The 20,083-nt window shown below is 51.6% G+C and overlaps 4 protein-coding genes across 4 annotated transcripts; 3 read left to right on the forward strand and 1 right to left on the reverse strand.

Moving 5' to 3' along the window:
• Positions 1-2,117: 2,117 nt before the first annotated feature.
• PtrM4_076920 (uncharacterized protein) lies at positions 2,118-3,359 on the forward strand (the record flags this gene model as incomplete). The annotated part of the gene is made up of 3 exons (XM_066106247.1): positions 2,118-2,390; positions 2,448-2,814; positions 2,980-3,359. The coding sequence occupies 3 exons, from the start codon at positions 2,118-2,120 to the stop codon at positions 3,357-3,359; spliced, it is 1,020 nt and encodes a 339-aa protein (XP_065963185.1).
• Positions 3,360-6,475: 3,116 nt separating this feature from the next.
• Positions 6,476-8,083, forward strand: PtrM4_076930 (PTC1, Serine-threonine protein phosphatase; the record flags this gene model as incomplete). Its single annotated transcript, XM_001940650.1, has 1 exon — positions 6,476-8,083. The coding sequence occupies one exon, from the start codon at positions 6,476-6,478 to the stop codon at positions 8,081-8,083; it is 1,608 nt and encodes a 535-aa protein (XP_001940685.1).
• Positions 8,084-9,288: 1,205 nt separating this feature from the next.
• PtrM4_076940 (KAP95, Karyopherin (importin) beta) lies at positions 9,289-11,827 on the forward strand (the record flags this gene model as incomplete). The annotated part of the gene is made up of 4 exons (XM_001940651.2): positions 9,289-11,335; positions 11,383-11,491; positions 11,540-11,697; positions 11,802-11,827. 4 exons carry the CDS (start codon positions 9,289-9,291, stop codon positions 11,825-11,827), a joined length of 2,340 nt encoding a protein of 779 aa, XP_001940686.2.
• A 1,138-nt stretch (positions 11,828-12,965) lies between these two features.
• On the reverse strand, positions 12,966-18,801 carry PtrM4_076950 (fungal specific transcription factor domain containing protein; the record flags this gene model as incomplete). The annotated part of the gene is made up of 5 exons (XM_066106248.1): positions 12,966-13,207; positions 13,294-14,297; positions 16,393-17,363; positions 17,418-18,507; positions 18,560-18,801. 5 exons carry the CDS (start codon positions 18,799-18,801, stop codon positions 12,966-12,968), a joined length of 3,549 nt encoding a protein of 1,182 aa, XP_065963186.1.
• Between the last annotated feature and the right edge of the window lie 1,282 nt (positions 18,802-20,083).

Genomic DNA, 20,083 nt, shown 5'->3' on the forward strand with positions numbered 1-20,083 from the left:
TAGGATCGTCGCGAGGTGTTCCTGAACACCTTGATGATCTGCGTAGTGAAGAGCTGATTGGGGATATTCTGAAACAAACTTTATAGAGTGCTAGGTTGCTTCACAGCGCAGCGTGCGGGGTACATATATCAGAGCTCACAACGTTCTTTATCGAGGACTCTAACGAACATATATAGATTGAACAAAGAAATATGTATGGTGTAGTCTAGAGTGCTTTCCCTTGTGCCAAACCTACAAGGTGAACATCAAAGGATGGCATCAATGGGAGGCGGCATTGTTCGAATCCTTCAGGCATTGTTTGAAGTCGTCATGACTGAAGACTGAACGTGGTGGCAAGATACAAATCGAAGCCACCATTGTCCAAGATCACAGCAGGGTACAGATTGGACTGAGGGATTGCAAACTGTTGCTTGTTAGCTACTGAACTCGGAGAGTGACCATGAAGTAGCGATATGCAAATAAGCTTAATCAGAAAATATAAAGCAAAATTTTCGACACAATTTTTACGAACAGGTCTGTGAGTTTTGTCTTTTTTTCATCATATAATAGGTTAGATAGAAATTGATATAACATACCAGAGAGTATACTCAGATATTGGGGTATTCAATCTAGGCTATTGGTGAGTATATCCGCTACACATCCAGCCATCATTGCAATGCGCGTTTGCAAAAGGGTCTACGAGTCGATATTGTAGCTGCGGGTGAAGGGAGAGTCCAGGCAGAAGCATCATCGAGATTTAGTGACGCTCCAAAGCGCCAGCAGCGCTGCTTTGGTGTCGTGAACATCAATGTCAAGCGACGAAGCTCGAGGGACAAAGAAATGTTTTTAAGCTCTGCACTAGTGTCGGAATATCTGTATATCCGACATCCGGAATCACGTGCCCGTACCCAACCACCTCCAGCCTTTGAACACCAGCGCCTTGACCTTGCGCCTTACAGAACGCCGCTTTACAAGTGCCGCTCCTACAAACCCGCAGATGTGGTCTTCCCGAGTATCGCAGCGATCAAACGCATGTGCCGCGTGGGCACTTGCTTTGTTTGATGATGCTTCCAGCCGGCGTTCTTCGGTCCGAAACACGCTTCACACTGCAATGGCCAAACGCGAAATGTTTAGTCAAACGTGGACGACGGAAGCTATATCAAATCCTTTACGCCTATAGAACCACAGACGAGACGATGCGAGCAAGTAGGAGCGAAGGAAGGGTGGTAGAGGGACAGGTTTAGAGATGATCTCCGATTGGCATGTACCTCGGTCGCTTTGAGGGCTGGAGTCGGGAGCTATTCATGGATATGTTCGTGATTGTTTGAACCAACAGGATCTCTACCGCTCTGCCTGTGGCAAGACGTATCACTAGCTTCATGGTCTCACGATGCTTTTGAAATGTGACTCGTGCATGAAAGACATCTAACCAGTCGGACCAAAATATCCCACCTCCTCGAACAAGTCCACGCAGCCACGCACGTATTTGCCTCAACCCACCCCTCCACCCTCCAAAGCCAAAAAAGCCATCCCTGGCGTTCGGCAGACCAGCCCCAAAGAAATCCCAGCAGCAAACTGCCGCAACGAGGCTATTTACACCCGTTCTCGCCTCATCCAAAGCACATAGCAGGGATAGTACCCATCGATGTGGCATCATAGTCAAAGTTTCCGAGCAGATCATGGCAGGACAGAATCCGGCTGATGCTCTAATCGCGTTGACGCCAAGTAAGTCTGGGATACTTCACACAAGATGCTTGTACAAGGGCAATCGCAAACCATTGCTGTAGCCGCGACGTGAGGCTAGCCAATCGACGACGACACACAGACCAACAAGGTTCACCATCCCATACCACACCTGCAACGCCTTGACCCGGAAACATGGTCTACCGGGGGTAATCATGTCAAGAGAAGAGACATGGTGTTGAAGAATGTACTTTAACCCAGTTCACAAACATCCCCTTCTTTTCTTGCTTCCTTTCGACTGTCGATTATTTCGATCTTCACGTCACCGCTTGGGTTGGCAACTACTGATCGACCCCATACCCTCAACTTTCCTGTCGTATTGTGGTGGCTGTGCTTTTTAATTCTTTATTTCAATGTTTATTATCTGATTCTTGTTATATTCTTATTTATTAATGATGGATAGCCAAAATCTGGGGGAGCTGGTGCTCCTCGGAAGAGTCATCTTTTCTCTCATCGTCACTTTGCTCATTTTGAGCTACGTTACCGTCGGCCTGAGGTTATGGGTCCGGTATCGCATCACGAGGTCTCCTGGTTGGGATGATGCGGCCATGGTGGCTACGCTTTTCTTGTTTAGTGCGTATTGTGCGTTTATCCTCGCTATTGCTCGTCGGACAAAGAGAGCGGCGTACAAGCCTTATGATGAAGATGATGTTCGGTTGAGCTTAATTGTATGTATACTTCTCCTGTCCCTTCTTCCTCATCCAGAACTAACAAACATCTTCCAGTTCGTCCAACTCTCCGAAGTCTTCTACATCCTCACAACCACCCTCCTAAAAGTCTCCCTCGGCCTCTTCTTCCTCCGCGTCCTCACAAAGAAATGGCAAAAACTTATCTTCCACATCGCCCTTGTCATATCCACTATCTACGGATTCCTCTACGTCTTCGTTGCCCTCTTCCAATGCGGCGACCCCACTCGTCTGGCTGACAACCTCTTACACCCCTCTTCCCCAAACTGCCTGCCATCGGCTTTCCTCATGTGCACGGGCTACGTGTACGGCATTATCAATGTGATAGCGGACTGGACGTTTGTGCTATTGCCGGTTAGTGTGCTCATGGACAGTGATTTGGATAGACGGTCCAAGATTAGTGTCAGTATTGTTATGTGTCTGGGAGCCGTAGGCAGTGTGAGTTCAGTACTGAGAATGGTTTACTTGAGTGGGTTGGAGCTCCAGAGCGTGGGCTTGGTTTCTGGTATGTCTTCTCTTCCTCCTCTCTTCTCGTCTCTCTCCCGTGATCTAGAGCTAACTCATGACACAGTCATATCCCGCAAAGTAACAATCTGGGCCACCGCCGAACCCGGAACCGGTATCGTCGCTGCTTCCGTCGCTATCCTGCGGCCCCTTGTCCGCAAAATGGCTGCCGATGTGCGCGAAAAGGCAAAAATGCATTCGCGCAAAGGGAGCCATCAATCTGATGATACTATTCGTCTGACACGTCGGGCGTCTTTCACCCCACCATTCAAGAAGAAGCCAGGCATGTACAGCTTAAACAGCGAGGACGACGAGAATCCATGGAGTCCGACGTTGATGGCTGAGGAGCGTGGTATGGGCGGTGACGTCATGCCGAAGATGATTGTAGTCAAGGGAATGATGAGTCCAGCGATTGGGCCAAAGGCCATGCCTGATGATATTGTTTGAACAAATGAGAGCAAGAGTAGATTCTCCAATCTTCATCTTCTCGTTGGAGTGTATATATCAATAGTAAAACTTGTAAAAAGTGTAAAAGAATAAGCATAGGAATGAAAATATCAATGCGTTTTTTTCAGATTATTAATCGTAGTTTAATGCATACGATTTCCTGTATGAAAGTCCAATCCAATCCATTTATACTTGATTCATGCACCATTCCTATACTGACCCCAACTATCTTACGACACCAACTCATCATACTGTCAATTCCATTTTCTCGGTTACCCTCTTCTTGCCAACGCGTACCGTGGCGTTGTGCACAACTTCCGCCTTTACTCTGCTCCAGGTGTATGTTTGCTTTGTGATTATAGGACTGACTGCAAACACCACTTCACGGTCACACGGATTCGAAACTACCCTTGACGTTGTGGTCAATATATCGCCATACAGGTATTTGTTCTCTATCACCATGTTTTGTTCGTTGAACTCCGTCCCAGCAGCCGACCAGCGATAATCCATCCAGATAAAGGACATACGATGTTGAAAGTTGATGCGGAACCCTTCCATGTAGAAATCGGTAAGAACATTGTTGCGCTTTATCATGTCATCTGTGGACAGGTTCGTGTGAAGGAGACCAGCCAGATCAGTGAGCAGAACCCTGCTGTGCCACAAAGCGGTATTCTGGCACTAAATCTTGTGGCCCGGTGCTTCTGCCATCGCAATGTAGACGTTCTTTTGCGATGATAGTGCACACCTCTTAGCTGGGGCTCAAGTAGAACCAATACGGTGCCAGTGGGAAGCCTCTTCCTCGCATTTTATGCTATTCGGATGTAGTGAGCAAGAGAAGGCAAACTCAGTCATAGTATGTGTTATTATGTGTCGGTCGACTGCAGCTGTGACCAAGGACACAATAGTTCCTTTACACATGATCAAACCCTTGAGCCGGTGGCGATTCCTCATAACTCCAGTAAGAACCGGTCGATGGATCATGTCGTACAATGCCTTTTCTGATGGGACAAAATTGTAGAGCGTATAGGTAGCGACCCATGAGTATATCTGCGAGAAAAATTCCCCCAGGAGGTCGCGATCGTCTCTTTGGCTTACCTCCTGCTTGTGGACGGGGTTCTCGCCAACCTGTCCAGGTGTAGAAAGCTGCTCATGTGTAACGCTGCGTTCGTTGCTGTTGGGGATAGGCAGAGTCGAGGAGGGTTACTGTACAGGAAAGAGAGTGTGCAGTTTGGGTGTCATTGGCGTGGGAAGGGTTTCTGGCGTCAGGGGTAGTTGGCTGAGAGCTTCTTCGGCAGAGTAATCGTTCGTACTTTTCAGCTCAATGTGAGAAGCATTGTTCAGTTGTACATGAGAGTAAAGATTTCCTGGGTCACTGTGACGGCGTTGCAAACGAGTGCAGAGGTGTCCAGAATCGTTCTGGTGACGTTGCCTATGCGAGCGGAAGTCTCCAGGGTCTCTGTGATGACGGTGAGTGACGAGCAAAGATCGTTTTACTTTGGTAAAAACTCAACGACTTCCTCCTGGATAGCGTGCTCAAATCTTGGCTGAGATGAGGGTTGACTTCGCACAGGATATGTCTCAAGAGTTTGGGGTCATGCTCTGCAGTCCAGCATGCGGCCAAAAGGGCGTCCGACTCTAGGTCTTTCCGATCAGATTCTGCCATGTTTTGCTTCTAGAAAAGTTAGAGAAAACCGAGAGAAGAAGTGTGTTTTGATCCACGAAGATGTTTCGATGGCAGGGCCGCAATAACAACAGTTGATAGGCAGGGCGTCTGCTTTCGAGCATAGTATGAGAAGCAAAACATCTCAGTCATGGTGTGACTCGATCGATACCATTGGTAGCTGACTTACGAAGCGGTCTGAGATATCATCTTGGTAACGTAGCATACTTGATAATGTGGGTAAACCTTGTTGTTTATAATACTGTAGACGTGTCTGGCGCCTACAATAGCATTTGTATACTAGGATGTCGAGTATGTCATGCCGCCCAGGTGCATCCCAAGTAGGGAAGGCTGCGTTCTCAACTCACGTAGCTATTGCTGATGCAATGGTACTCCTGTTCCACAACCCCGGGTGAGAGTATCTGTGTATTGTAAGGATGCGATTAGCACGGCGTGTTGAGCATACAGGATTCTGGTAAGGCTCCTATGTTGATATGCGAGCTATTGTTGTAACGGTTTGGGCCTTGCCAAGACCAACTTAGGTGAGAGTTGGGTACGGCTATCGCTACCACGCTTTCTTATCACACACACATATAGATAGCTGCCCTCCTTCATAGCTACACAATGCAACGCAGTCCTCCTCCTCTCCTCACCCCGTCATAATTGTGATTCTATGGTAGCGAGAAGTAAAGCGTGGTTGACTTAACAAGAGAAGAGTTGGGCTATTGTGATGGCTCTGGTTCAGTTGGAAAGGATGCTAAGTGACTCAAGTGAATATGTGGTCTATAATATAAGACGAGAGTTGAGGGAGTGTCCTGTGGTGGGTTGAAGTGGGGTTGAGAAAGTCGGAAGGAGAAATGAGAAAAGCACGTCTTGGGGATCCTTGCTCCTGACCCTTCAGCTTCACAGGGTAAGAGCAGGCTCGATACTTATGTGGTGATATAATTGAGATGACGCATGAGTGAATACGACCAGAAAGCATTGCGTTACCGGGCGACATGACCTAATTAGATGGGGACCCGCTAGGGCGAAACACGGCAGTGCGGCCCAGGAACAGCGGAATAGCAAGTGAGGCTTGTAGTGAACCTTGGAAACCCCAGCTCAGCGACGACCATGACATAAACAAAACTATCAACTACCTGCGCATTCACACCATGCGTCCTTCGCAGCAAGAGACGACATGTGGAAATCGAAATTTGAACTCTGCAGAGCCACCCGAAGGCCTTGGGACATTTGTTTGCGCACCCCAGTGCTCCCCTCGGCGTACCACATCCCCTCATCGATAGGCGTGTCTTGCCGCCAGCATCGCTGCTTTCACGACTACTTCATCACCCACATCCCCTCGAGCTCGCTGCACCCCGACTCGCGCCCTCAACCTGCCCTCCACCACAGCCTCCCGCGTGACAAGAGCACCCCTTACGATGCGGAAAAGTCGAGCCGGTCGCCGGCTGCCGTCATGGGCTCGTCGCGCGACATGACGGTTGTTCGCATACCATTGAAGAGCGCAAAACATCATTTCGGCGTCTCACTATCAAGAGGCACGCGGCCATACAATGAAGATGCCTTTCAAGCAGGCACCATAGACCTCCCCGCTTTTGCAAAACGCCCGCCCATATCATTGAGTGGAAATGGAGGCAGCGAAGGGAATAGCGAGGTTACTCCAGAAGTAGGGGCGACGGGAGATCCCCAGGTCTTCTACTTTGGTGTCTTCGATGGACACGGCGGTTCCGAGTGCTCTGGCTTCCTGAGGGAGCAGCTGCACGACTACCTAGAAAAGGCCACAGAGCAATTCGAGCTCAAGAGCAGCCTCTTGCAAGAGAGGAATGAGACACAAGCCGGCAGCCTGAAAGCAAAGGGCGAGGCTTCTTCCGGAGAGCAAAGGAAGAGGGACAGGGAGAGCTTGGACGCTATCGAGACACATACGCCACCTGGCACACAAGCTATAAAGCCGCCGCAGGCTGGAGGTGGGGACCAATTGCCAACAGCGGGCTCAAAATCCATGGATGGGCCAGTGGATGGTGTCCCATCCGTCAAGCAGTCTGAGAGCGTGCGGAAAGCCGAAGAGCTAGAGCAGCAATTGGTCAAGCAATGGAAGGAGCTAGTTGGCGGATACTTTCGGCGATTCAAGCCCGAGTATTTCTCGCTGTCTGCCGGTGGGCGAGGTCACCCTGCTGAGAAGGACGTGATTGAGAAGCGTCACACAAGCACGCCAGAGATACCAGATGACACCAAAGAAGGCATTGGCATTGAAACTGTCCTCGAGTACGCTTTCCTCAAAGCCGACTACGACTTTGTTGCAGCTCAGGTTGGCAAAAAGGAGGAGGATCCCGTGCGCGCAGATAAGGCTCTGAACGACGATGATATCCTCGGCCAGCCCTCACGCACCACTACCAAGCAGATTGGAGGCACAAAACGCTTCAAGGGTGGTAGCACATGCAGTGTGGCCCTCATCTCTACACCTACACCATCACCCTTTTGGCATCCATCATCACCTTCTTCCCTCATCATAGCACACGTGGGCGATACCAGGATCCTCTTGTGCAACACGGCCACCGGACTAGCTGTCCCGCTGACATCGAACCACCACCCCGCCTTACCCGAGGAAGCCACTCGCCTTCGACGTTTTGCTGCATCGTTTGTCACGGACTCCTTTGGCGAGGAGCGCATGTCTGGACTCGCTAACACGCGCGCGTTCGGCGACATGGCCCACAAACGCGTCGGAGTGTCGGCAGAGCCTGAGATTCGTAGGATAGAGCTCTCGCCTGCCGAGTATTCCTTCCTCGTCTTGTGCTCCGACGGCGTATCTGGTCACCTGTCTGACCAAGAGATAGTCGACATTGTCAAAGAGGCAAAGACACCAGAACAGGCAGCTCGGGACATTGTCAGCTTTGCCGTTGAGACGGCAACAGGCAGTGAAGGCGCAGATAATGCGACTGGGTTAGTTGTCCGGCTGGGTGGATGGGAGAGGAGGGGCGAAGGGGGACTGGGTAGCCTGGGTACCAAGGAGATGCGAGATTGGCGGAAGCAGGAAGCAGAGAACCCTAGAGCATCGGGACGCATGTAGACGCCTCGCCTAGAGATTTCCTATGTTTATTAATAGCGCTCCTCGTAGTGCGGGCTTGCATTTTCGGCGTTTAGACGGGTCGACATTGGATAGGTAGGGTATGGCATTATGATAGACATGATGCTGTTTGAAATCAAGTGCATACCGCCTCGTGATTTTGTAAGCAGATGGACTCTGGAAGCGAGAATGAGGCTGCTGGACTGTCTCAGACGCCTCGAAAAGTCCAGTCCCTATTACAGACAGACGTCTGTGCAGGCCTGTCTCACTATCATCATGGCTTCCGCAGGGCTGCATGCGGGAGGGCGAGCTTGAATCTGGGGGGTAAAGCACGATGCGCAAGCGAACCAATGCGGCGTTGCCAGGCGGACCTTCTTTCCCTCAGAAGGTGCGCGAAGGCTGACATTGGTGCCTGAGCGAACAGAGACAGTAACTTGATCGGCCTGTCTTGCCCATTTGCCCATCGTCTCAATCAAACATTTCGTTTTTCTTGTTGCTTGTTGGCTTTGTTCAGCTCAAACGATAAACTTGCCCGTCCGCTTTCAAAAGTTCCTTTCTCTTGTAGTGGGGCAGACCCTTGGGAGCAAAACAACACGTGAACTAGGCCTGTCGACGTTCGACCTTTCTTCCGCCTCAAATTCCCTCCCTACTACGCTCCTGTCCACCGCAACTCTTCGACATCGTCGACCACACTGCCGCAGCACCTTGTTCTTCTCCCGCCACCGCGGTTCTATAACCTTCCCACCTACTAGATACCCCGCCTTGAGTCTTTGAAGCGCCCTTCAGCAATCATGGATATCAACCAGGTGTTGGAGGGGACCTACGCTGCCGGTATGTTGCTCTCACCGCGTTTCCTTTTTTTTCAAGCACATCTCGACTAACTTGACTGCAGATGCCAGCATTCGTAACAGCGCCGAGCAGCAGCTCCTCCAGGCTGCCGACACCAACTTTGTAAGTTTCCCCCCGCAGTTCCAAGGCTGCATGTACATTGCGCGAGACATGGCCACTAACAGGCTGGTTCTTTGTAGCCACAATACCTCACTGTCCTCGGCAGCGAACTCGCCAACGAACAAGCCGCTCCTCAAATTCGACAGGCGGCCGCGCTGGCCCTGAAGAATGCTTTCACTGCACGCGAGTACGCCCGGTTACGGCAGGTCCAGGAAAGATGGCTCAACCTCGACACCCAAATCAAGCAGGAGGTCAAGCAAATGGCCCTTCGCACACTGGCCACATCGAACAAGAATGTAGGCTCGGCTGCCGCACAATTCATCGCTTCCGTCGCCGCCATCGAGATACCCCGCCACCAGTGGCCCGAGTTGATGACCCAGCTCGTCGAGAACGTCGGCCAAGGCAGCGACAGCCAGAAGCAGTCGTCCCTCACCACAATCGGCTTTGTTTGTGACACAGACGATGCCGAGCTGAGGGACGCGTTAGCACACCACTCCAACGCGATCCTGACGGCCGTCGTCCAGGGTGCCCGCAAGGAAGAGACCAACGCCGACGTCCGTGTAGCCGCCATCAACGCTCTCAGCGACTCGATCGAGTTTGTTCGCTCCAACTTTGACAATGAAGGCGAGCGCAACTACATCATGCAGGTCATCTGCGAGGCCACACAGGCCGACGACAGCCGCATCCAGCAGGGTTCATACGGATGTCTTAACCGCATAATGGGTCTCTACTACGACAAGATGCGCTTCTATATGGAGAAGGCACTCTTTGGTCTCACAATCCAAGGAATGAAGAGTGATGAGGAGGACGTCGCCAAGCTGGCTGTTGAGTTCTGGTGCACCGTCTGCGAGGAAGAGATTGCGATTGAGGACGACAACACACAGGCCCAGGCCGAAGGCTCGACTGAGCTGCGCGAGTACTTCAACTTTGCCCGAGTCGCTACCCAGGAAGTAGTTCCTGTGCTACTGGAGCTTCTCGCCAAACAAGACGAAGACGCCGATGATAACGAGTACAACACCTCCCGCGCAGCATACCAATGTCTGCAGCTGTGGGCACAATGTGTAGGAAGTGGTGTAATGCCTCCGGTTCTTGCTTTCATCGAAAAGTACATCCGCTCAGAAGACTGGCATTATCGTGATGCGTCCGTCTCCGCTTTCGGTGCGATTATGGAAGGTCCCGAAGAATCAGTGCTAGACCCTATTGTTAAGCAAGCCCTGCCTACTCTAATTGGTATGATGGACGACCAGAACATGTGTGTCAAAGACTCGGCCGCTTACGCTCTGGGCCGTATTTGCGAAGCTGTTCCCAGTGCGCTTGACGCACAGCAGCACTTGCCTCCTCTGATCGGTGCCCTATTCAATGGCCTCGCTAGCAACCCCAAGATGGCTGCATCATGCTGTTGGTCGCTGATGAACCTGGCTGACAGGTTCGCTGGGGAGCCGGGATGCGAGACCAACCCCCTATCGCCTCATTTTGCTCAGAGTGTACAGAGCCTCCTGCAGGTTACCGAGCGAGCCGACGCCGACAACACATTGCGCACGGCAGCGTACGAAGTACTCAACTCCTTCGTGAACAACGCTGCTGGCGACAGCGTTCATCTAGTCAACGAGCTCGCCAACGTGATCCTCGAACGCCTAGAAAAGTCCATGGCGCTCCAGTCGCAGGTTGTGAACGTCGAGGACAAGCTGACCCTGGAGGAGATGCAGACCAGCTTGGCGAGTGTCATCATGGCTATCATCCAGCGGATGGAGAATGATATTGGGCCTCAGGCAGATCGCATTATGCAGGCCTTGCTAAGTCTGCTGTCGTCTCTGCCACCCAAGTCTAGTGTCCCGGATACCGTATTTGCTGCCATTGGATCAATTGCGACGGCCCTTGAAGAGGATTTCCAAAAGTACATGGAGGCCTTCTCTCCGTTCTTGTACAACGCCCTCAACAACCAAGAAGAGCCTGCACTTTGCTCCATGGCCATCGGTCTGGTAGCTGATATCACTCGATCATTGGGCGAAAAGGTTCAGCCCTACTGCGACGCCTTCATGAACGCTCTCTTGAACAACCTTCGGAGTCCAGCCCTGGGTAACCAGCTCAAGCCGGCTATTCTGCAATGCTTCGGTGATATCGCGCATGCTATCCATGGCGCGTTCGAGACCTACCTGACTGTTGTTGCACAGGTACTCCAACAGGCTGGCCAGGTCACTCTGACGACCGACGGCAACTACGAGATGATTGACTACATCACTTCTCTTCGGGAAGGTATCATGGACGCATGGGATGGATGCATTGTTGCGATGAAGAGCAGCGGCAAGAGTAAGCCATAGCATCCTTGTCTGGTCACCACTTTCTAACATCTCCAGCTCAACTCATCACTCCTTATATGGACTCGATCTTTGACCTCCTGAGAACTATTCAGGCGGATAGCAACCGCACTGAAGCCCTCCTCAGGTCTTCATGCGGTGTTATTGGGTGAGTCTAGCTATATCGCCTTGAATCACACATTGCTAACCTGTTCAGTGATCTTGCCGATGCCTTCCCGAACGGTGAATTTAGGGAGTACTTCCGACACGACTTCCTGACCGCAATGGCGAGGGAGACGCGTGCGAACGCGGACTTTAGCGGTCGAACACGTGACACCGCTCGATGGGCACGAGAACAGATCAAGCGCCAGATTGGTACGTTGGTCAACAACCCCTACCTCCGCCCTGCTCCTTTCTACCATCAGTAGAGGCGTTGTTCCCATATATATATTTGTAGCCTGCTGACCCCTGTTCTTCAGGCGGCAACCAAGCCGTGATGGCCTGAGTGCTCTGATACCCCTTCCCACCCCCTGCACGTGCGCTTGAGCTATGGATTGGTCATCACATTGGATATCCTCCCACGCGGAGGCATTATCTACTGTATGGCTGAGACGTAGGTTCCAGGTTTTCCCTGCTCCACACGGAGTAACGACGACCTACAGAACACGTTTCTAATCGCACCCGACATAATTTGGACCAAAGGTGCCAATGGATGGTTACCCCGGACCGAATCCTATTCATGATCTGCGCAACCGAGTACACGAGGACCAAGTACGTGAGGACGAATATCAGGATGACCATTTCCCATATGGGAGACAGTTTGTTCTCTTTCCCATGGGTCCTCCATGAAAACACTATGCCATCGCCCCGAGTATGAAGACCTGCCTACGACATGTCGAGTACAAGAGTAGCAAGGATGCCCAAGAACAAGCCCCTTCAGCACGTACCTGCCCAAAGCACTTCAACCACGCGGCACCCAACCCCAACCCAACACCCATGCGTATTCCCCAACGACCGCCAACCCAAATCGCATAGCACCCATCTCCAGCACCATCATGTAGCACCAAAAGTCTTGTAGGCAGTAGCGTATATCGTCATATTGCCAGGAGAAGAATACATCCAATCGTCCTTTTTTCTTCCGCTTCTTCTTTTTTCTTCATCTTCACACACTATCGGGTTTAACTCTCCCCGAAGTTCCAAGTGCGTTTATACCACTTTGCTTTGTAGTAATGGTGGGTATAAATGGGGATATAGGTGTAATGGATACTATATAGACTTGATTGATGTTGTGTGGGTGATTCAAGTGATGAGTGTTGCCGGCCTGTGGTTTTGAACGTTGTACCATCCTCGGTGCAGGAAGCAATCCTTTCGCCTATTAACATGCTGAAATAGAGCTTCTCAAATATAGGTAACAGGTGGTGGTACAAGTAAAGTACTGAAACAGTTATGTCAAGACATTACATTATGGTCTTGTCTCTAGCCATGTTACCATGTTTTACAGCTTTTACACATTTAGCCACAGAAGCCGAGTGGGGTAGTAGTGGTGAGAATATGTATACGAATAAAGGAAACAACACATAGCCTCTCGACCACGTCCCCACTTTATCACAGCCCGCAAACTCTCCCCCCAAACTATTCCCCTCTCACAACTCCTTTTTCAAAAAGTGCTCAGGCCGATGATCAGTCTCATAATCCACGTGCACATAGGCACGCTCCACATCAGGCAGACTCTCAAGCTTGATTTGAAGCTCCTCTGCTATGTCGTGTGTGCTGCGGAGAGTGTCTTCTGGATCCATGACAATGTCTACTTCGACGATGAGGCGGGGGCCGGAGTGGTAGGCACGTACGGTGTCGATTTGACGGATTTGGGGGGAGTGTGTCATAGCTAAGACAGACTGTAAGCTTCAGTTGGGGAAAGGTGGTGGTGGGAAGGTGGAGAAGGAAGATGAGAAAGGAGAAGACCAAACTTACAAATATAAGTAATATGCTGCAACATGCCCGTATCAGCCGTGACCCCAATCAACAGCTGAAACTCGCTATACGCAGTCCTACTCCACAAAAAGATGATTAAAACACTCAAAATCATGGCGCCCATGGGATCAATCCACCACTTCAACTTACTCCCCCCGACACTCGTCAAGATACCAAACCCATTAATAAACAAATCATTCCTGTGATCCTCCCACAGAATACGCACTTGACTGTACTTATTCCTGATGGCCCAACAGTACAGAAACAAGCTGAACTTTGTGCTAAACGCCACTGCAACAGCAATCACGGACGGCAGGAAGAAATCATTCGTCTCGGGCCCGCTGTGCTCGGCAACTGTACGAATAGATTCTACGATGATGACGACGGAGACGGTGATCATGAGCGCGCAGAAACAAAGGTTACCGGCTGTTTCTATGCGCGCTTTTCCAGAGGGGAACTTTCGCGCGTCGACGCGGGCGACGGCGCGGTTACACATTATCAGCGTGAGATTAGACAGAGGGTCGAACAGTGAATCCGCCATTGTGGTGAACAGCGACAGCGACTTGGAACTCACAGCCGCATACAGTTGCAGGACCGCGAGCAAGATGTTTGCGGCAAAGGAACCGATGACAGCGATCTTGTATTTCAAATGGTTCGCCGTGTCTTCTTCTTTTGCGGCGCGCCGGTGGTCAGCGACTGGTTTGAGGAGCCGCTCGATGTTTTCGTTTTGCGACGAGTAGAAGGCTTCGAGTTTCTGGGCTGAGCGCGCGGTGCTGTTTAGGGTGAGGGGACCGCCGCAGCCGTCGCGCTTGCGCGAGGTGTTTGCGCGGATGAGAGCGAGTTCGGATTCCGGCTTTATGGCTGAGGAGAGCGAGTATGGATCGTTGTCGGGGGTGTAGGAGGGCGGGGATTGCGATTCGAGATCATCTTGCGAGCGGGGGATGTGGCGTGCGATGGGGTCGTGGGTGTTGGGTGCGTGTTGGGTGGTTTCTATCGCGGTACTACTAGCGGCTTGTTTGGTGGGTGTTGGGTGCGAAGTGCTGCTGCTGCCGTGGTGGTGGTGGTGTGGGCTTGAGGTGCGTTCTATGCGGTCGGGATGCGTATGGAACGGGTGGGGTTTCATGGAAATGGCCCGATGGAGATCGGGCTCTGACGACATGGTTGATACGGGTGGTTTGTATCAGATTGATTTGGCGCGGGGTGTTTTGGGGGGAGGGGTGGTAATGGCAGAGGCGACGCGTGTGCGTGTTTGTTGGTGTGATGGTGAAGGAGAGGTTTGCTTAGATTATTTATCACGGATCTGACTGCGCTCGCTGGAGGGAGGGGCAGCGCAGCGCAGCGGCGTGTAGGCTACTATGGTAGGTCCGAAGGACCAAGTTAGCCAAGTAAGGCGTGGCAGAGTCTCAAGCGTCCACGCTTGCTTGTACGTGGGGAAGTGTGCCGGTGAGGGTTCGTAGATGCTTGTTAATCGTCTATCTAGGTAAAGTACAAAGAACCTGGCGCATACCTAACCATTCAATCATCAGCATGCATATGTGTTACAGAACCCGTCGATTACACTCGCACTACCCTACTCTTCACCTGTCACATCTGTCATTCGAACTATCAAGCGACTACCATAGTACATCACATCGCCGTAGGCACCATGAAAGCCTGAAGTAGCGCCGGTACCGGTAGTCTCCATAACAAACTCTAATCTTATCAATCGCTGATTGGCCAAAACGCCGCAAAAGATCCCGCTCCATCTCCGTCTCCGTCCCCCAAGCCCGTCTTTTAGTACCTTGGCGAAGCGCCAAAGCAAGAAAAGAGTTGGTATAGAGTCTTGGATGCAAATATTTAATACTCTTAGTCTGTCGTGGCATGATATCCACCGACAATGACATGGCAGCCAGCCAAGATATAGTTAGGCGGCGGTGGGCTTTGGTATGATGTTAAGTTGAAGATACTGTGGGGTACATGTACCTACGTATCTTGAAATCCTTGCCTCCTGCCGGTGACTTGGATCTTGGGTTGACGAGGATTAGCATTTATACTGAGGTCTTGGAGTTCTCTCGGTTTTGCACACCGAACGTGTTGATCTTGTAGGTTACAACAGAGATATAACGATGCTACTGAGGTCTTCTGCGGATTCCCATCGGATTAGATGCCGTGCAGAAGAGGAGATCTACATGGATTATTTGTCAAGCATGGGAAGCGTGGGCACGTGACGTTTTTCTTGGACGATCGCCATAATGCTCTATTTCTATATGTATCGACATATGACCTTCCCCATTCAGCTCCACTAGACTGCTTACATAGCGTTATCAGAGTCCACATTAATTTCACTCACGTGATGGTCATTTTTCATTGTACATAATTTCAACTGACGTTACATAATGCAGTGAGACGGCCAGCATGAAAGACATGCATAGACTACGGAACGACTTCGGAACGACATTGATGATGCCTCTACCACGAAGGAGAAAGATACGGCAGCCCAGTTTCGCATATGACTAGCGGGGTTGTGGAAGTAGCGAGCCGTCAGGCAGCTGGCTCGTGGGGCAAGATACCACAGCCTCGCCTACACGAAGAGAAGCCCCACGATCGACGTTGTATGTGAAACAAGTAGTCAGTATCGGAAAAGGTGTTCCAGTGTTGATCATCCTGTGTACCCCGCTGATGCAGCCCTTGGCCTCGTCGACCATCATCTTCGCTTATACCGACGCCTCCAGGTCCCATGGAGACCTCGTGTAGACGTGTTCCCGCGTCTGAACCACCACCGGCTGTTATCGGTTATTTCGGTATATCCTTGAAACCAACAGAAGCCCACGCGGACTCTCCAGATGAATTCATACGTCTAGTCGGATTGTGGGGTCACCGGTTGTGACCGGGCCGGTGGCTACTGAGTATGCGCTCTGTATTTTGGGCCACGGAGACGGCACCTTGGCGTTCAACTTGCCGCATCGCTCCCGGTTCCCCTGTTCCAATAGCTAAACACAGCCTTACGGTCTACTTCCTGTGCACGGACACGTGATTCGCGTTCGGAAGCTTGTAAGGGCTTAGTTCCCATGCATCCAACATGCCCCACCGGGCCCGGGATCCTGTGCTGCACCCACATACTCGTAATCAGTTGCGATTCCGAAGGGGGTTTCCAGCATGTCTGGTAGGTTGGTGTCCCACATCATGTCGTCCCAGAAGTTGTTTAGGATAGCTGGGTCGTTGCCAGTGTTTACCCAACCGGGCGTTGCGGGGTTGTATTGGATGAACGCAGGTTGTTGTTGCTGTCCATAGTTTGTCGTTTGCGAGTTGGTCATGGCAGGACAATTTGATGTGCCAGGTACAGGAAAATGTGTATGTGTCTGAGTGTGGCATGGTTGTTGATACTGTTGAGGGTAGGGCATTTGCGGCACTGGGGTTTGTGTTTGTTGAGATAGTGTCGAAGCCTGTGTCTTGTACGCGGCATATAAGCGCGCAACAGCATCTTTACTCTTCTTCGCGGCTATACTCCAATCTTTGACCGCCTCGAAGAAGTTCAATGCCGTCTTGATACTGGCCTTCCACTTTTCTACTTCTTCAGGTACACTTGGGTCGCTGAAGAGAGAAACAAGCGGGACCATACAGGCTTGGAAGCAGAACCAGACTGCGTTCCAGCCTGAGAGGAGATCGGGCATGCAGTCCCGGCTTATGTCTTCGATTGTCTTGCAAGCAATGAACCTACATTTTCCTACCGACACCTTTTCATCTGCACTGAGGCTAGCCCATGAGGCGTGCCGGAGTGCTGTGGTAAGGAGTATGGGTCGGTGGAGTATGATGCGGATGTTTTGGAATCGCCATTTCATCACCAACCGGGTACGGCGGAGGAAATTTGGGCATGGTTCGTCAGGTTTGGACAGCATAGAAGGCAGGTCTTCGTGCCACTTCACAAGCTGTGCGTCGTAGCTAGCCGTTTCCACCGAAGACAGGAGGGGACATTCGACAAGACGGTCTTGGATCTTGGTTGCGATCTGGCAGAATGCTGATGCGTGAATTATAGGGAGAATTTTGAGTTGCTCGATGTATTGAGGACTGTTAGGAGGCGGTATAGTTTGAATCTATAAGCCATGTCAGTCTGAATCAGATATAAAAACACCTTTGTAGAGACTTACGGCGTTGGCTGCAGTGCCAGGTCTCATGACCGTAATCGAGGGACCCATTCTTCCCAACGAAGGCCTGCCCGTTGTTGTCGACGCCCACGAGTCTAGACAGAACAGACTCCACCATATACGTCGCCTCATCTCAGGGGATATCGAGTCTTCCTCACTCACACCCTTCGTTTGTCGACTTGCATCGCTTCTTTCCGAATACTCGCGATGTAAGCCTAGCGCAGTCGCCATGCGTAGCGTACCACCCATGAGCGAGTGGGCTTCGTTAGGGCGATTGAGATAGTGCATGTAGTATCCACTCATGATAGCTAAAGCTTGAAGGACCTCCAGGTTGCCACTGCCGAATGATTCTAGAGATAAATGCTTTCGTGAGCGAGTAAAGTAGATATGGTGGGTCTCATTGTCAGCAGCTTGGGATGCAAGCGAACCTAGAGCAAAGACCATGTTCAAGAGTGCTAGCCATGGTGAGTCGCTACGATTGTTGTAGAGATAAGTAGACCAGAATTTGCGTTCATCAATCAACGGGAAGAAAGGATGTACACGGTCAAAGTAACTCTCAATGAGTTGTTGGCCGTGCTCCGGAGGTGGTAGTGCGTCTGGTCTGTCATCTGCGAGTCCAGGTGGCGGAGAACTTGCCCGGCTTGGTAGCGCTGTTTCCTGGTTGTTGTTTGAAATAAAGGATCGTGCCTGGGGTGCGCATCGTACAATGACCTTCAATGCTGCCGTGATTGAAGAAACACCAACGTAAGACGATAGACGGTCAACAGACATGGACAATCCGTTTACGTCATCAGAGATGCCTTGGACACGTAGCTGATGCTTCCGTGCTTCATCCCAGTAAGGATCTTCGGGAGGAGCCTGCTCAAGCGCTTCTAGACTTTCGGCTCCATCAGAGCCAGCCTGTGCTTCGGAACAAGTCTGGGAGTCGGCGGCTGATGGTGACGTCGTTGAGTTGGCTGCTGTAGAGGACAATGCTAGCTCCAGTAACTCTTCCCGCGGGAGACTCGCCAGGGACTCCAGATTTTTTGTCCCATAAAGCTTTGTCAGAATTGTCTTGTACAACTCCAGAGTGTTAGAGAGCTTGTCAACTAGTCTACCAAACTTTGTTAACGTAGCAGGGTCCGTGGGTGGTGCAGAATGCTTACTTCCTGCTGGGCACCACTCTTTGGGCAGGCTTAGAGTAGCCACAGGCCTCAGGATGTTGGTACCATTGGCACTGCCCACATGGCTGTGTGCCATCGCAGCGGATCTTGCGTCTCCTGCATTCGACACATGCGTTGCTGGTCGATATCCGCCGAGATCCTGGTGGCCGTGAGGGCTTCGCGGCGTTGTCGCTGTCCCCGCCGGGCGAGCGCACGTTGACTGACGACTGAAAAGTGTGAAACATGTTGGGTTGATGCGGGTGTACCTCGGTTGGTGAAGTGCTCCACGGACCCGGGTTGTGTTGCAAAGTTCAGATACGAAGGATGATACGACCATGAACCTGGGCGTCAGGTCACTCTTAGAGGATGCTCGGTCAAATACGTCGTAAGGAACGGTCTCGGCTTAGAAGACCGATCCAGAGCGATGGTGTAGAGTTTCCGTCGGGATCCAATATAGGAGAACTCAGGGCCAGAAGTAGAGGGGGCGAGATGGATATATCAGAGACGGCGAGTTGTATAGGCTTGCGCAATGCATGTCATGGGCGGGCTGAATAAAATGCTCGGGGACAAAACGAAACTTGGACTGCTCTCGATAGTCAAATGCGTCTTGTCAGAGTGCTGCAGGTGATGCGATGAATCGGCTCGAGGCTAGCGAGTCTCATAGGGCCGGAGCGACAAGATGAGAATCCAGAGTGGAAGTTAGTGAGTGTATAGCCCCCGCATTATAGCACCACTCCCTGTGTGCATGCAGCAGGGCTGACTGGTGGAGGAGAAAAACAGGCGAACGTTGAGACGGGTGGACGGGAGAAATTGTGTCTGAGGAAGCCAAGCGAGATTGGGATGGAGGGCGCCGCCGGCTTCGAGAAGGACTTCAGAAGGCGATGTGCACGAGATTACCGTGTTGAGGATCGAGGGTCATCCAGCAATCCATCTGACTGCGGCAGCACTACTGCGCGTCGTTAGAGCGGTGCGGATCATCCTTCCCGCGACGATTAGGCAGCACGCATCCTCGATCGCCTAGAGTGTTAAGCGTGCCGGCGATTGAGGAAAAAGTGCGGGTGCGGTGGTGGTGTTGGAGATGATGGTGCGGTGCCAACCTAAACCGCATCCCCAACCCCACAAAAACTATTCGGGATAGATGCACCCGGGCCTGTGAGGGGCCTGTCGTCTGTGAAGGGCCCATTACCGGCCGCATACAGGGCGCATACACACGGTCATGCTCGCTACCATTGTCTTCTACCGACATGGCACCAGCCCAAGATACCACCTTCCAGCGCCCGGGTCGCCAGCAGTTGTGGGCCGAACAGGACACCGTCCCCACTCTTGCTCGCTGCATCGGCCTACTGTGTTATGCGCCTGGGTTGCATGTGCTTGCAGCCCTCTACCCAGGCCTATGACCCCACCGGCCAATACCCGACATGCGATTTAATTACCCCTGGACATCCACATTTGCGATGGCCACCATCATATCAGGAGCTTGGCTGGCTACAATGCCATGAGCCCATAACAGCCTTACATATACCCCTC

The sequence above is a fragment of the Pyrenophora tritici-repentis genome, chromosome 3 (genome assembly GCF_003171515.1).
Source record: "Pyrenophora tritici-repentis strain M4 chromosome 3, whole genome shotgun sequence".
Lineage (NCBI taxonomy): Eukaryota > Fungi > Ascomycota > Dothideomycetes > Pleosporales > Pleosporaceae > Pyrenophora > Pyrenophora tritici-repentis.